This window comes from Cervus canadensis, chromosome 21, assembly GCF_019320065.1.
Source record: "Cervus canadensis isolate Bull #8, Minnesota chromosome 21, ASM1932006v1, whole genome shotgun sequence".
NCBI classification, from domain to species: Eukaryota; Metazoa; Chordata; class Mammalia; order Artiodactyla; family Cervidae; genus Cervus; species Cervus canadensis.
In genome coordinates, this window is record NC_057406.1 from 39,851,300 (window position 1) to 39,869,585 (window position 18,286).

General features: G+C 39.6%; 1 protein-coding gene across 7 annotated transcripts in view; it reads right to left on the bottom strand.

Annotated features, from left to right (window-relative positions):
- The window catches only part of DENND5B (DENN domain containing 5B), a 213,413-nt gene that overhangs the window by 96,190 nt on the left and 98,937 nt on the right, over positions 1-18,286 (bottom strand). For all 7 annotated transcript variants that reach the window (XM_043439977.1, XM_043439981.1, XM_043439976.1 and 4 more), the window contains one exon: positions 8,708-9,374. In XM_043439977.1, coding sequence (XP_043295912.1) covers positions 8,708-9,374 — 667 coding nt within the window. The remainder of the gene's footprint in view (positions 1-8,707; positions 9,375-18,286) is intronic.

Genomic DNA, 18,286 nt, shown 5'->3' on the forward strand with positions numbered 1-18,286 from the left:
GAGATTCTTTACTGCTGAGCCACCTGGGAAACCCAAAAGTACATATGCTTAGGTTTTCACTGACTCATGCACAGTGGAAAACTGGACTACTAAAAGGATGTCTGTGTAAGGTTCAGCCATATGGAAATCCCTCTGGGAATCCATGGACCACATTAAATAGGACCTGCTAACGCTCATCAGAAGAACCCGCTTTCAGGTTTGGGAGGTAACTGTGACCTCCAAGTGGACCTTTTGGTACACTCCCTTGAAGTGCCCACCTAGAGGACTTCAGCAATGCAGAGATGGGCTGAATCTATACATAATCTTCTTATAACTTCTGAGGCACAAATTACCAACAAGAACTATTTTGTCTGCTAACAAGAGCGAAAGAGGCTACAGATGGCTGTGGGGAAGATTCCCCAGGGGGGAAGGCCCTACTGCACAGAGCCAGCAAGTAGATTACACTGGATTAATGCCAGCAGCCCTGGTGGGAGGGCTGTAAATGGATCCTACCAGGAATAGATGCTTCAGACTGGGCTTTGCAGTCTGAAGTAGATGCAAATGCTTAAAATACTAGGAGAGGAGTGGAACAGAAGATACTCCACCAATGTGGGCTGCCAAGTTACACATTTTCAGAGTATGGGACACAACATGCTTCATAGCACAGTGTCCAAAAGTGGGTGAAGAGATACCACATCAAATGGACATATGATACTGTTTATCACCCTCACAGTAATGGCTTAATTGAGAATTAGAAGAGGCAGTTGAAACATCTGCTGTCTAAAAGGGTGAGACAAAAGCATAAAGGACTGACTTATATGCCTTTTCAAGTGTGTGATCACACTCAACTACTATACAGATACCTCTGTGCTTCCCAGGGCAATGCCCTGGGAGACATTTTCATACAACAGGATGACAGACTGAACTAAGCAGTAATAACAATGGGACCAGTAATATGCCAACACTGTCTTAACTGTTAGGATCCTTGTGCTATAAGGGATCACAGTCAAAGACAATGGCCTGTCGTATAACAAAAATATCAGTTGATGATAGTGACAATGATGATGATGATAATGATGACAGAGGAGGAGTAGGAGGGAGATGGGAGAGGAGAAATCACTTCAGTTCAGTTCAGTTGCTCAGTTGTGTCCTACTCTTTGCAACCTCATGAACTGCTGCACGCCAGGCCTCCCTGTCCATTACCAACTACCAGAGTTTACTCAAACTCATGTCCATTGAGTCAGTGATGCCAACCAACCATTTTAGTCAGTTCTTCGCATCAGGTGGCCAAAGTATTGGGGTTTCAGTTTCAGCATCAGTCCTTCCAGCGAATATTCAGGGAATACTGATTCCCTGAACTCAAAGGGAATATTCAGAGGAAATACTGATTTCCTTTAGGATTGACTGGTTGGCTCTCCTTGCTGTCCAAGGGACTCTCAAGAGTGTTTTCCAACACCACAGTTCAAAAGCATCGATTCTTCAGCGCTCAGCTTTCTTTATAGTCCAACTCTCACATCCATATATGACTACTGGAAAAACCATAGCTTAGACTAGATGGACCTTTGTTGGTAAAGTAATGTCTCTGGTTTTAATATGCTATCTAGCTTGGTCATAGCTTTTCTTCCAAGGAGCAAGCGTCTTTTAATTTCATGGCTGCAGTCACCATCTGCAGTGATTTTGGAGCCCCCCAAAATTAAGTCTGTCACTGTTTCCACTGTTTCCCTATCTATTTGCCATGAAGTGATGGAACCAGATGCCATGATCTTAGTTTTCTGAATGTTGAGTTTTAAGCCAGCTTTTTCACTCTCCTCTTTCACTTTCATCAAGAGGCTCTTTAGTTCTTCTTTGCTTTCTGCCATAAGGGTGACGTCATCTGCATATCTGAGGTTGTTGATATAGAAAAACCTAATTAAACCATTAAAGATACTGCACTGGTACTTAACATCTTTCCAACAAGACCAACAGACTGACAGGTTCCCTCAAATAGTCATGGATCAAATAATGACAATCTTGAATGAATTTTTCTCCATTTTATCTTCCAGAGCAAAATGGAATACTTTTCAACTCATTCTTTGAAGCTAAAATAATCTTAATACCAAAAACCACATTAGACAGTAAAAGAAATAAAAATAAGCCAAATCAATAAAATACATAGATGTAAAACTTCTAATCAAAATATTAGCAAGCCATATGTGAAAACCATGACCAAGGCAGGTTTGTCTCAGGAATATAAGAGCAGAATGTACATTTTTCATCTTACTAAATGATTAAAGTGAGAAAAACAAGATTACCTTACTTGATGCAGAAAGAATACTCAATAATATACAACATGCATTCATGATTTCTAAAAACTTTGAACATGTTAGGGATAAATGAAAAGTCTTTAATCTGGTCCAAGATATTTACCAGAAACACCACAACAAATGCTAAGAGTGAAGCATTAAAAGGATTCTTTTTAACATCAGGAAAAAGACAGGGATGTCCGCTACTATCAATTCCACTCTACACAGTACTGAAAAGCCTAGCTAGGAATATAAGACAAGAAAAAGAAAGGTGACAAAGATAGAAAATTAAGAAATAAAATCATCATTATTTGCACCTTATCATCTACTTTGTTGTCATAATCTTTACCTAGAGACACTAGAGAAAGCCCTTATAAACGGAGAGACATGCCATTTTCATGAAGGGGAGATAATACTCTAAATATGTTAATTGTCTCAAAACTAGATTCAATGAAACTTCAATAAAAAAGAGGTGGTGAAGAGAACTATCCTACAAGATTCTGAGACATACTGTAAAGCTGTAGTAATTACAACAGTGTGATTTAGTATAGGGACTGAAAAACTGGCAGAGTAAACTTACTGTACAGAAATACATACAGGAACTTCATATACAGAAACTTACACAAGGCACTTCAGATCAGAGTGAAGAATGGTTATCTAATAACTAGCACAGAATACCTAGTTACAGATATTTCTAAAATATTAAGTTTGATCTCTTATTCACAACATAAACAAAAATCAATTTCTTAGAGACTAAGGCCTTACATGCTAAACGTAACTTTAAAACGTTTAGGAAAAAATGTAGACCATTTTTATGAACTCAGAATAGAGAAGGATTTCTTAAATAGAACACAAAGTTAATTCACAAGGAAGATCAGTAAATTGGAATTTATGATTAAGAACATCTTAATCACTTATGATTAAGAGTATCTTAATTCATCAAAAGATCCCTAAAAGAAAATTAAGAACATGAACTGGAAGGAGATACGTACTAGCCATATAACTGACCAAGTTTCTTGAATATGTAATAAAAATTTTTTAAGAAAAATTTCTTAATATTAAGATTTCATTTACTACAATGTAAAACTAATAGTATAAAGATATTGGCCAAAGCTGTTAAAATTCTAATGCTTTTTGGATATTGGTCAGGGGAATCTATTTTTTGCCATCAAAATATCAAGTCTGCTTTCTGATTTATCAGTTCCATAATAAATAAGCTATAAAGTTTAGTTGCGCATAACTAGCAATCTGTGTTTAGAAGGCTCCCAACAAGAAAGCTTCAAGCAGCTTCTACTTTCTGACAAGGTTAATTCATGCACAGCTTGCAAAGAGAGGGGAGGGAGAGGAGCACTGTGAAGGCTCACAGGCAGTCAGTGCAGCATGGGCTGTGAGTAACTGCTTATTTCCATTGTGACCAATCAAAGGACATAAGCAAGGTCCAAAAGTGTCCTGAGACCTTAATTACTGGTATCAAAAGTTAGACCCTGCTGTTTAAATTCTTTTTATTCTTCCACTGTTTCTTTGAAAAGATGATCAGACTCCAATCTTCCCACTGTCTTGCTCCAAGTATTTCTAGGCCTCAAAGAAAAGTATCCTTTTCTGATTCAGGGTTCTAAAAAAGAGTTTTTACCTCTTGAATTCCTTCTCTGCTTAAAATGTCTAGCCAGTAACAAACACATGAAAAGATGCTCAACATCACTTATTATCAGAGAAATGCAAATCAAAACCACAATGAGGTACCATTACACACCAGTCAGGATGGCTGCTATCCAAAAGTCTACAAGCAATAAATGCTGGAGAGGGTGTGGAGAAAAGGGAACCCTCTTACACTGTTGGTGGGAATGCAAACTAGTACAGCCACTATGGAGAACAGTGTGGAGATTCCTTAAAAAACTGGAAATAGAACTGCCATATGACCCAGCAATCCCACTCCTGGGCATACACACTGAGGAAACTAGATCTGAAAGAGACACGTGTACCCCAGTGTTCATCGCAGCACTGTTTATAATAGCCAGGACAGGGAAGCAACCTAGACGCCCATCAGCAGATGAATGGATAAGAAAGCTGTGGTACATATACACAATGGAATATTACTCAGCCATTAAAAAGAATACATTTGAATCAGTTCTAATGAGATGGATGAAACTGGAGCCCATTATACAGAGTGAAGTAAGCCAGAAAGGTAAAGACCAATACAATATACTAACACATATATATGCAATTTAGAAAGATGGTAATGACAACCCTATATGCAAGACAGAAAAAGAGACACAGATGTACAGAACAGACTTTTGGACTCTATGGGAGAAGGCGAGGGTGGGATGATCTGAGAGAATAGCATTGAAACATATATATTATCAAGTGTGAAACAGATCGCCAGTCCAGGTTGGATGCATGAGACAAGTGCTCGGGGCTGGTACACTGGGATGACCCAGAGGGATGGGATGGGGAGGGAGGTGGGAGTGGGGTTCAGGATGGGGAACACATGTAAATCCATGGCTGATTCATGTCAATGCATGGCAAAAACCACTACAATATTGTAAAGTAATTAGCCTCCAACTAATAAAAATAAATGAAAAAATAAAAAAAAATAAAAAAATAAAATGTCTAGCTAGTTACCACTGCAAAGTGACTGTGATTTACACACTTTCGAAACAACAGACTGGATAGATTTATATGGGCTGTGGACAAGAATTTCAAATCAGTCTAGAAAGACATCTTCATCACTGAAATCCATCTATACTTTTATTCACTTTGGGTTTTCATGGTAATTGTTCAACATTTGCAATGTTTTAAAATTTTATGACATCAGTGAACAAGAAATGATCAGATATATTAAAAACCCTAAACAGAGTCAGGAGAAATGAAAAATGGCACCAGAGTACAGATCAGCCCAACAACTCTTAGTTCATTCCTTTCTTTCTCTAATGGGAGAAGTGAAGTAAAAGTTGTTCAATCATGTCCGACTCTTTGCAACCCCATGAACTATACAGTCCATAAAATTCTCCAGGCCAGAATACTAGGGTGGGTAGCCTTTCCCTTCTCCAGGCGATCTTCCCAACCCCACAACTGAACCCAGGTCTCCCACATTGCGGTCGGATTCTTTACCAGCTGAGCCACCAGGGAAGCCCAAGGATACTGGAGTGGGTAGCCTACCCCTTCTCCAGAGGATCTTCCCAACCCACCAATTGAACTGGGGTCTCCTGCTGTTAAGATGTGTACTTACACAGATAATGTACAATTATTTAATATGGAACCTTTACAAAAGACCCTCAGAGGTGAGTTTATAATTTAAAAATAAATACTGAGACATGGGGACTTCTCCAGCGGTCCAGTAGTTAAGACTCCCAAGTTTCCACTGTAGGAGGCATGGGTTCAATCCTTGATCGGGGAACTAAGGTCCCATATGCTGGGCACTGTGGCCAAAAAATTTTAAAAATAAAAAATAAAAATAAATAATGAGATAGATAAGGAGAGGTTAAGTGCAGTGTCCAATACAGCTAACACTGGGTAAGGATTCTGCAGAAAGACAGATCCCAGCCCATTCTCACCTCTACCACACTACCCAACAGCTATGTGATTCTGGGTAGGTTACTAAGCTTCCCTGAGCATTAATTTCCCCCTACATTAAAAGCATGGGCAGTAATAACTCACTATTGAGAGGATTAAGTGTTGGGGGAAAAACAAAAATGTACAAGGCATTTTAACATATAATTCCTAATACAAAGTGATTTCTGTAAATGATTAGAAAATTATAAGGTTTTTTTTTTGTATGACACTTTATATATATGTACAATTCTACAATCTCAGGATTCATTCTTCTCAGCATCAAAGACCAAGTTTCAAAAAGAAAAAAAAAAAAACCAACTAAACTCATTTGAGTACAAAAACATGCTCATAAATATTGCCTTCTTAGTTTGAAATTGAAATAAATGTGTAGATATTAATCAATTATAACTTTTCAACAGACTCCATAAACTAAATGGAATTAGCTAATGAAGTAGAGCAGAAAGACAGTGCAAAAGCACCAAGACATACAGTGCTATTTAAAACAGGAAGTGTGATAATGAAGGGTTTTTTTCCTTTAAAAAGCATGACTTTCAGTATAAGAGAAAGTTTGTTAAGTTCTCAACCCTGAAACAAATGCCTGGACTATTTAATTTAACAGTTAATATTTTAAATGCAGTAATATATGAGACATTAAAAAGCAGAGACATTACTTTGCCAACAAAGGTCCATCTAGTCAAAGTTATGGTTTTTCCAGTAGTCATGTAGGATGTGATAGTTGGACTATAAAGAAAGCTGAGTGCCGAAGAATTGATGCTTTTGAACTGTGGTGTTGAAGAAGACTCTTAAAAAGAGTCCCTTGGAGTGCAAGGAGATCCAATCAGTCCATCCTAAAGGAAATCAATCCTGAATATTCACTGGAAGGACTGATGTTGAAGCTGAAACTCCAATACTTTGGCCACCTGATGGGAAGAACTGACTCATTGGAAAAGACCCTGATGCTGGGAAAGACTGAAGAAAGGAGGAGAAGGGGATGACAGAGGATGAGTTAGCTGGATGGCATCACTGACTCGATAGACTTGAGTTTGAGAAAACTCCGGAGGTTGGTGATGGACAGGGAGGCCTGGCGTGCTGCAGTCCATGGGGTCACAAAGAGTCAGACATGACTGAGTGACTGAACTGAACTGAACTGAATATGTCAGATTCTCACAACTTAAGATGTGCATAATTTATAAAGGATTATGTAGGACTGATAAAACTGATAATAATTACAACAACATTGGCTATCGTTTAGTCAGCACAGATTTCTTACTTTGTCAGAACAAATCAGTGACAGAGGAAAGAAAAAACCTGTTATCTCCATAAAGATGAACTGATTTACACATAGGAAGATTATGTATCTTGCCCAAGGTTCAGTTAGCAAGTTAGAGAACAGAGATTTGAACCCATGATTGTTTTCACTTCAAAAACCAATATTCAAAATTTCACTTCAAAAACCAAATTGCTTCTCTAGGTAGAACAGGACATGGAACTAAATGATTGGGAAGATCTCTTGAAAATTTAGGATCTAAAATTCTTTTTACTAATAAGTTAATAAACCTGAAAGTATTAAGCTCCAAGCCCTTGCCCCTCCAAGCAACTCTCCAATCCCAATCCTTTCAGGGAAAAAAGGAAGACATTGAAAAGAGAGAATTACTTAACATTAAATATTTTGGATACCAAAGGGTGATCTGCAGGTAATGACCAGCACTAAGAAAGTGAGAGCACGAGGACAGGAAAGAATTTAAATTAGTCATTAGAGAAGAATTTCCTGACAACAAAAACTGAGACACTGGAACACATTATCAGAGAACATTATGGGGATAAACTGAAGAAAATACAACCTCGTGAAGGGCTGTCAACATACACACAAGATGGGGAAATACAAATACAGCCTACTTGGCTCAGCCTCATTTATAATTTAAAATAGAAAAGAAAAAAAGGAAACTGGTAAAATAAGTTTGACAGCAACAGTCAGAAGACTGCACTACAGTTCTGCCAGCCTAAATACAAGTTAGCAAAATGCTAAACCAAATATTTGTGCCACATTTTTTCAAAACACCCATCAATGCACAGGTACTATTTTATATTTTCTGTCAATTCACTATCCAAAAAACACAGCATCTCTATTCTCTATCTCCTCTGCAAATTCAGGTTCAGACTAGAACCAGTGCTTTAGTCTAGGCTCAACATTAGTCATCGCAGGTGCACTGGTAAAATAAAACCCAAATTCTGTTTGTTTTTAAAGTATGTTTTGGGAGAATTTTGAATGAAAAGCATCACAACGATAGCTTCCTTTGGGATTAAAAACAAAACATAAAAACTCCATCTAACTTCGGTGGAACTGTTAGACCTAGGAGAATCGTGTCTGTTTCACATGCCTGTACCCTTCTCTCACTCCATGAAATCACCCATAGGCAAAGATCCAAAGGTGATCACCTTAGGAAGCTTCAGAGTTAACAATTCTGTCTGTCCCTTTCCAATGTCAGCTGAGTTTTGATGGGAACCTTTACTAATCTGTAAAAAAAAAAAAAAACGAGAGAAGTCTACATGGTCTTGGTAGTAAGAGGATTCTCTCACTTTTATTATAAAGAGAAATATGCTTCTTTTACAATGAATATGTATTATCAGGAAAAAAGGGTTACTTCCATTAAAAAAATTAATATATGCAAGTCAGCCAAGCTAATGCTTTTATATTTCTTCCCTTTTTTTTTCTCTACAGCCACTGTCACCTAAAAGAGAAGTAACCTCTTGGCATCTGGTCCTACCTAAAACCCTCTCCTTTTACACAAGACAGAAAAGACTACTGACTACCAATTATTTGGCCCTAATAATACACCCCAGTAGCAGAGAGTATAAGTACTTGGTTTTGGGAGACCTAAAATTTAGGGCAGACCTACCTTGTGAATAGAGAAGGATCTGCATCTCTAAAAGAACACAGGTAAACACCTGCACCAGGTTCTCCAGGCCCAGGAGCTCGAAGACCTCTCGGAGAGGGTAATCGGAGAGGGGGAGCTCACTGAGCCCCGGCCTCTGGCAGATGACAGGTTCATAAACACCATAAAACTTCAGTGATCTCCCTGGAGGTGGAAGGGGCACCTCATAGAGAATATTATGGATGTAGCTCTCAAGAGGCAAAGGTGGTGGCTGCTGTGAGGTAACTGCCTTGTAAAGTTGGATGAGGAATTTCTTGCAGGCCTGCATGAAAGGCAGTGGTGTGATCAAACATATACTTTTTGAAACATACAGGGTGTCTCTGCTGATGTCATAGGAGTTGTATCGCTGGAGTTTCAAAAGGGAAGTTGTATCTCCCTCATCAGTACTGCTTGCCAGGGAATCCATGCTGCAGGAGGATGAAGCGTACACACTGCTGTAATGCTCTGCATTGTGCATCTGGTAGAGTGTCTGCATCGCTGTGCAGATTTGTTTACTTGTAACTTCTTCATAAAAAGTGAGAACAAAACCGTAGGTACGAGAACCATCTTCCCGGGTAATTATAAATGAGTGGAACTGAGGGTCTTTGTTGTCAGTTTGTGTTCTGAAAGACAGCCCTTTAGGCATGCACAACTGTGGAGGAAGGAGAAGAAAAGCATCAGAAGGCAGTATATGAACAAATTCAAACCAGAGAAAAATGGTTGTGAAGTTCTATCTGAGCTTATGACCTTCATTAAGTCATGTAACTTCTCTGAGCCTTAGTTTCTTTATTTATGACATTTGTGGCATCAGTGACTTTAAGACAAAATATGCAAGGACACTTTACAAATATTTAATATTAAAGGACTATTTTTAGAGTAAAGTCGATAATGTTTCAGAGGAATACAGAAACAGGTGAAGGTCCATTTGATAAATGGGAAAAAGTTAAACACAGAATAACAAAAACAAAAGTATAATTTTTGCTCTTTTGAACAATATAATACTTTGTCCTTAGAAAAATAAATGTTGAAAACAGATTGATTTTTCTTTACTGAAGGAGAAGGGTAGAGCCAAAACACTTCAGATTATTTCCAGCAGAGATTCTGCCCCAGGTCTTGGGAACCACCCAGGATTGAGTCAAATTTGAGAATAAAATTACCTGAAAACGTAAAGATGCTATATTTAAGATATTTTATAAAGCATAAAAAATTAGAATTGAGTCTAAAATATTTAAACAAGAAAAATTACAGAAAATTTGAAATATACTAAGGAAAACAGAATTATAATTGAACTATCCTAAAATAATGATCATTATTAATTTTTCTATTATTCCTTTCTACTTTTGTATTACAATATGCTTTCTGCATAGGAATAATTTTACCATACATTATGACTTTTTTTCTTTTATTTCAGATTTAATAATCGATCTGGTATAAAATTTAGAAGTTCTCCCAAATCCCCACATTACCAAAAAATTTAATTCCCTTAAGAGTTATGACTTTCATTCCAACTGTGAACAAACACTTATTAACCACCTTTCTGAGCTAGGCCCTATGATAGTGATACAATGGTGAGAAATACAGTTTCTGCTCCCCTGGAGTTTCCAGTGCAATAAGGATAACAGACTATTAAAAATATATATAAACTACAAACCATGGGAAGTGCTGTGATAGGGTAAATATAGGCTGCTAGGAAAAACACAGTAGGAAGACATAAATGAGAAAAGAGGGAGGTACCATGGCTTAAAAGGCACTTTCCTGGTGGCTCAGTGATACAAAAATCCGCCTGTCAGCACAGGAGACACAGGTCCTATCCCTGGATCAGGAAGATCCCCTGGAGAAGGAAATGGTAATCCACTCCGGCATTCTTGCCTGGGAAATGTCATGGACAGAGGAGCATTTGTGGGCTACAGTCCATGGGATTGCAGAAGAGTCAGACATGACTTCAGTTCTGTTCAGTTCAGTTGCTCAGTTGTGTCTGACTCCCCATGGACTGCAGCACACCAGGCCTCTCTATCACCAACTCCTGGAGCTTGTGCAAACTCATGTCCATCAAGTTAGTAATGCCATCCAATCATCTCATCCTCTGTCGTCCCCTTCTCCTCCTGCCTTCAATCCTTGTCAGCATCAGGGTCTTTTCCAATGAGTCAGCTCTTCGCATCAGGTGGCCAAAGCTTGAGCATCAGTCCTTCCAATGAACATTCAGGACTGATTTCCCTTTAGGATGGACTGGTTGGATCTCCTTGCAGTGCAAGGGACTCTTAAGAGTCTTCTCCAATACCACGGTACTAAAGCATCAATTCTTTGGTGCTCAGCTTTCTTTATAGCCCAACTCTCACATCCATACATGACCACTGGAAAAACCATAGATTTGACTAGATGGACCTTTGTCAACAAAGTAATGCCTCTGCTTTTTAATATGCTGTCTAGGTTGGTCATAGCTTTTCTTCCAAGGAACAAGCATCTTTTAATTTCATGGCTGCAGTCACCATCTACAGTGATTTTGGAGCCCAAAAAGATAAAGTCTCTCACTGTTTTCATTATTTCCCCATCTATTTGTCATGAAGTGATGGGACTGGATGCCATGATCTTAGTTTTCTGAACGGTGAGTTTTAAGGCAACTTTTTCACTCTCTTTCACTTTCATCAAGAGGCTCTTTAGTTCCTCTTCACTTTCCGCCATAAGGGTGGTGTCATCTGCATATCTAAGGTTATTGATATTTCTCCTGGTAATCTTGATTCTAGCTTGTGCTTCATCCAGCCCAGCATTTTGCATGACGTACTCTGCATATGAGTTAAATAAGTAGGGTGACAATATACAGCCTTGATGTACTCCTTTCCCAATTTGGAACCAGTTTGTTGTTCCATGTCCAGTTCTAACTGTGGCTTCTTGACCTGCATACAGATTTCTCAGGAGGTAGGTAAGGTGGACATGACTTAGTGACTAAAAATAACAAATGACCAGGGGGAAAAAAATGAAGGAAGCCCAAGTGGAGACCTGAGGATAAGTACAGGTGTTAACGAGATGAAATGAAGGTACAGACGGCACGGGCAAAAGCCCAGAAGACAGAACGTGAGGTTCACTGTGGGTGGGGAGCAGAATGGAAGGTGTGGGGAGGGGAGAGTGGCTGCAGGAGATACTGCACCCCAAAGGGCCTTGGAGAGTCACGTCACAGCAGAAGTCTGAGGAGGGGGATGAGAAACCTCTGGAGGGTTTTCAGCAGGACAGGGACAGAAACAGAGTGCTGCTGAGCACATCAACCTTCTGGCATGTGAGGGCGGTGGCTTCCCCAGAGGTTCTAAGGAGGCAGCAGGAATGCTCAGAGCCTCGGAGTCACCCCTGACTCCTTTCTCGCTCACTCCATTACCCAATCCATCAAAAAAGACCAGTTCTACCTTCAAAAATATATTCAGGAACAAATTACTTCCATCATTACTCTTACTACTCTAATCTAAGCCATATTCTTCTCTCATCTGGATGACTATTTAATATAATAGCCTGTTAACCCATCTCCTTGTCCTTGTCCTCAATAACCTGCTCCTCATATAGCAGCCAAAGTGATTCTTAAAAAAATATGTTCGATCTTGCCACTATTCAAAACCCTCCAATGGTCTCTCATTTTGTTAGAAGGTGAAATCTTCACACTACAAGGCCCCTGTGAGGCCCTACATCACTCGGCCCCAGCAGCTCTTCCTCCACCCTCCACTGCTCTTCAGCTCACCTACTCTGCTGTGGGCCTTCAGACAATCCTAGTCCTCTGCCTTCAATTCACCCTAACTGACACCCGCTAGAAAGAGGAGGGCTACTCTGCCAAACCCTACCCAAACTGCAGTTCTGTAAGCAGAATGATGGCTTTGTTGTTTTAAATGAAGAGACTACAACCTTTAGGTCAAATCCAATCTGCCACATGCCTTTGAAAATAAAATCTTATTGGTACACAATCTTATTGGCACTTCTTCATTTAAGCACTGTCTAGCTGCTTTTGCACTACAACAATAGAGCTGAATCACAGTGAAAAAGATTGCACGGCCCACAACACTCAGCTATTTACTATCTGGCCCTTTGCGTGGGGAAAAAAAAACTGCAAGTCTATGTTTTAAGTCATTTAAGTAACACTGAGATGGTTTGGTACGCAGCTATAGATACCCAGAACACTTCCTTACTTCCTGTAAGTCTCCATATAACTACCTTAAAGAGGCCTTAATTTTTCTTTCCATAAAAAAATAGTATTTTCATCCCATAAATGCCATTAAAATGTCACTTCTCCTCTAAAAAGCTTTTACTGAATGAAGTAGTTAAAGCCTTGCACCACAGTATATATATGTACACTGCATATGTATGACACACATCAGTCGTTTTTCTAATTTTGTTTCATCTCTGGACTGAAAAACTACTCAAGGACTGGTAATAGCTCTAACCATTCAAGAGTACCACACATGGAACAATGTAGTATTTGGGCCATAATAAATGGTGACCGATAAAGGTAAAAAGCAAAAACTGTGAAGCTCAACATAAATATCTCAGTGAAAATGTTTTTAATATTTCACATCACTGAACATGAGAATTGGAAACAGCTATAGTAGCTTTAATCATTATTATATATGTATGTTGACAAAAATTAAATTACTGCGTATATTTGGGCAGAATAAGATACAGATTTAGATAAAACACATGAATATCTGGATTTGTTGGGGGGAAATTTTGCTTATTCCTAATCTTGGAAAAAAAGGCCACGGCAGGATATTTTCATAATTAGGCCTTTAGAATCAGGTTGCTTTCATTATAACAAGTCAATGAGATCCTCTACTGATTATGAATGAAAATTCATCTGACACATTTACTAGAGTCAATAAAGGTTACAGGAAGGATGATCTGAATCAGTCTTGCCTCAGGCTAAGCTCAAACCTGCACAGCATAGTGCATGGCATACATAAGTATCTTTTAAATGAATGAATAAATCAACGAACAAGAAAACAATCAGAAACAACAGCTCAGGGTACAAGATCAGATTTAGTTCACCTCTTCATTCAGTCCATGGTTCTCTTTATACATCAAGTAGGCAATACAGAAACACAGTGACCTCCAAAGTCAACATAAAGACTTAATTTAATTGTCAGGCTTTCCTGACATCATAAACCATTAAATGCAAGCTCAAACTGTTTTTGAAGAGCTGCCAAATATTCCCTTAAGGGTCTGTGGCTTTCTTTAGCATGCATTCAAACATTTACAGGAAAATCTTTCCAAAAGTTGTGCCCAAAGTGAAGAATGACTTTCTATGCTACAGATAACAGAGATTAAGAATTCTTAAACTCTCTTACAAATAAAAAAAAGTAAGAATTATATTTCTAATCTTGGAACCATAGTTGGAAAATGCTATTGCTTTTTCATTTTTAAAAGTGAGAATCGTATGAATTGTTTATTTTTCATAATTCTAAGCTATAAATCAAGATTTGCTCACCATGACAATCAATATCTTTTATCCTCTAATACTGATGTTTACTAACAATATCCTTTCCCCACCCAAGTCTCACAACTAAGAAACTTAACCAGATTGTCACTGGCTAGATTACTCTAGCCACAGTAGGCTCACAATGCTGTGTACCTTTCCTGGTTTGAGAGACCAAATATCCTTATTATCTCTCTGGACTCTTTTAGTCAGTGTGGCTAGAACTATAACAGTTTTTTGCGGGGAGCCGGCCTGACTGCTCAGGCCCCTTCTCGGCCCTGAGAGAGATCAAAAGGTCCCTCTCTGTCCCGCCACCCCTGATTTGTTAAAGTGCAAATTGGCCTTTCTCACCTCCCTCAAGGAAATCGCTGCAGCCACCATTTGCCTATTTTCCTGACTCTGATAAGATTATCGGGCTCCTGTGAATGGCTTATGTCTAGGTAGTCTTTACCTGATTGTAAGATGCTGGTGCCATGCTCTGCTGGAGTTAAGATAAACTCCTAAAACTAGTATCTGCAGTTCTGCACGTATACAAGTCTTTGATCTAAAATTTGGTGAATCCTGTTAGTATATATATGTATGTTACCCCTCAATAAAGTCGTCGGAATCAGTCAGAAGCTGACTCCGTCCCTCTCAACCCCATCTTTCTTAGTCTTTTATTTCTCAGGTGCACTGGTGATTGCGTCCTTGACCTGTTCATCTAGCCGGCAGGCCCGGCAAGTGGCGCCTGAACAGGGACGTGGGCGGATCCCAGAGCACAGCCACCCAAAAATATTGAAAGTGATCCCGGGAGAAAGCCTCACCTATTCAGGTATCGTTGGAAAACTGTGGGTGGAGAGGGTATAGTTGAGAGTAAAAATTATGGGGCAAAGTAATAGTAGACAGTTCTTTGTTTCTATGTTAAAAACTATGCTAAAAGCTAGAGGAATTTCTGTCTCTAAACAGAAACTAGAAAGATTTCTTGTCTTTGTGGAGGAAACTTGTCCTTGGTTCCCAGAGCAAGGAACTATTAGCCTTGAAACTTGGATAAAGGTGGGAGAACAAATTCAAACAGTTTATACCCTCTGTGGACCAGACAAAGTTCCTCTTGATGCTTATTCTCTATGGACTCTAATAAGAGATTGTTTAAACCCAGAATACGAGAGTAGGAAATTTGAAACAGCCTTGAAATTTATAACACCCAAGTGTTCAGGTGCCCCCCAACGGGTAGCGGAGCACATATATGACTCCCCAACTGTTTCAGGTTCCAGAAAAAATGATAATGAGACTACTGCTCTAGAACAAGACTCAGATTCAGAACTTTCTCCTGATGAGGAAGACGATTTAAAAGAGCAGGCTTTTGAGCATGACAAAGAAGGATGGGATGCCTTTATAGTAACTCAACAAAAGAATAAAGACCAAGGCTCCCCTTTTTCTGAACTTAGAGAGATGCTAACATCCATATCTCAGAGAATGGAACAACTAGACTTATCGCCCATAAATACAACTAGGCCGTTGCATTCTAAAACGCCACCTGTTATAGCCAGTTTAGATCCTGACCCGCTGCCGCCGCCCGTCCCACTCCCTCCCCCTCCTCTCGCAGAAGCGCCTTTGATTCCAACAGCGCCAGTATATGTTCCATCTAGCCTAAAAAGGCCAGTACTTTCACCACTACAAATGGCTGTGAAAACAGCCCGAGAACAGAGTGAAAATCTTGAGGGATATTCTATGATTTTTCCTGTTTTTCAAGATGCTAATCATCAGAGGTATCATGAGCCTCTGCCTTTTAAACAACTGAAACAAGCTTGCGCTCAATACGGGCCTACTACGCCATTTACTCTAGCCATAATTGAAAGTCTTTCATCTCAATACTTGCCTCCTAATCTCTTGTGGCACTCAAAATACAGCGAGGTCTGTAACATCATTGAAGACCGTAACCGCTGTAATGGGCTGCAGGTTACTTTTGACATGCTAATGGAGGAAGGACAATTTAGAGATCTTAATCAACAACCGATCCTTCCTCTCCCAGAATATTAAATGATGAAGGGCGAGCTGCTCTGGCATTGGTTGAAAAGGCCCTCTCTCAGCATTTTGCTACCTACTGTGATTTTTCTCAACCGTGGGGACTATATGTGTTTCCCTCTAAACATACCCCGACGGCAGTGTTATATCAAAATGCTCCCTTACAATGGATCCATTTACCTGTATCGCCTTCAAAAGTTCTTACTCCTTTTTTTGATTTCATTAGCCTCCTCGTTGCCAAAGGAAGGCGTCTTTCCAGAGAAATGTTGGGAGCCGATCCTGCTTACATTTATGTGCCCTATACCAAAGAACAGCAGGAATAGCTTTTTCAGTTTAATGACTCGTGGGCTTTGGCCTTTTCCTCCTTTACAGGTCAAATTATTAATCATTTACCTTCTGATAAACTTTTGCATTTTGCCAGCCAGCATTCATTTATTTTTCCAAAGAATGTTTCTAATGTTCCTATTCAAGATGCTCTTACGATCTTTACTGATGGATCCTCCAATGGAACTGCTGCCTTTGTGGTTAATGATACCCCTTTCTCCTGGCAGACGAACTATACATCGGCTCAAGAAGTAGAACTTTCAGCCGTTCATAAAGTATGCTCACAATATTCCTCACAGTCTTTTCATTTGTTTACTGATAGCAAATACATTGCTCATGCTTTGCAATATATAGAAACTGTTCCCTTTATTTCTACTGTGAATTCTAACATTCAACATTTGTTACGTTCAATTCAGTCTCTGCTGCAACAGCGCACCTTACCCTGCTTCTTTGGACATTTACGTGCCCACACTGGGCTTCCTGGACCTCTGTCTATGGGAAATCAGATGGCTGATTCTCACACTAGAGTTTTTCTTTCACAGGTGGAAGCAGCACAGCAATCACATGCGCTACATCACCAGAATAGTAATACTCTTCGTTTGCAGTTTCAAATCCCTCGAGAGACTGCACGACAAATTGTTAAATCTTGTCCTGTTTGCCCTAAGTTTCTTCCAGTTCCACATCTTGGCGTTAATCCTCGCGGGCTTCTACCGAATCATCTTTGGCAAATGGATGTCACTCATGTCCCTTCCTTTGGTCGTTTAAAGTACGTTCATGTATCTATTGACACCTTTTCAGGATATATTGTGGCATCGTTACAGACTGGTGAAGCCACAAAACATTCTATCTCACATTGTCTTTATGCTTTTTCCATTTTAGGCACGCCAAAGATTATAAAAACTGATAATGGCCCCGGCTATGTCTCCTCTGCCTTCAAAAATTTTTGTTCCTCTTTTTCTATCACCCTAAAAACAGGCATTCCTTATAATCCACAGGGTCAAGGCATCGTGGAACGTGCTAATCAAACTTTGAAACTACAGCTTCAAAAAATACAGAGAGGGGAGCTCTACCCCCTTCTACCCAGAAATTACCTTAATCACGCTTTATATATTTTAAATTTTTTAATTTTAGATAAAGAAGGACATTCAGCCGCGCAGAGATTTTGGGACCCTCAGATTTCCAGCAGAAAGCCGATGGTCTTGTGGAAAGACCCGCTGGATAATAACTGGCATGGCCCAGATCCCGTGTTAATTTGGGGGAGGGGTCAGGTATGTGTTTTTCCACAGGATGCCGAAGCACCGCGCTGGCTCCCGGAAAGGCTGGTACGCCAGACGGAGGAGATTACTGAATCAGCAATTAGGTCGGCGGACTTTACAGCAGAGGAATCTTCTCCTGACAAATCAGCAGATGCATGAGTTTATCCTTCAAGCAAGGAGGATGGCTGCAGAGACGGCCCAACCTCGATATGCGCTGGCTTACATCGCCCTCGCTTTGGCATGCGCGATAATGAATCAAGCCTTCCCTCAGGCTGAAGCCAATGCTTTCGTTTCCTGGGCTCATTCTTATGCTGATTTTTACAATGAAACAGCCTGCTGGGTCTGCACAAGCATGCCTTTATCGGTTACAGAAGGATTACCCTGGTGGGTGCTTCCCTTTCCAAAAAATGAAACTTCGGCTTTATGTGATTTTTTAAAAGAATATCAGAAGAAACATCGAAGCTTAATTACAGTTAATTTTGATATAGATTCTCGATGCTCTGATCCTTTACACGCTTCTTCTTTTTATTTTAATGTAAC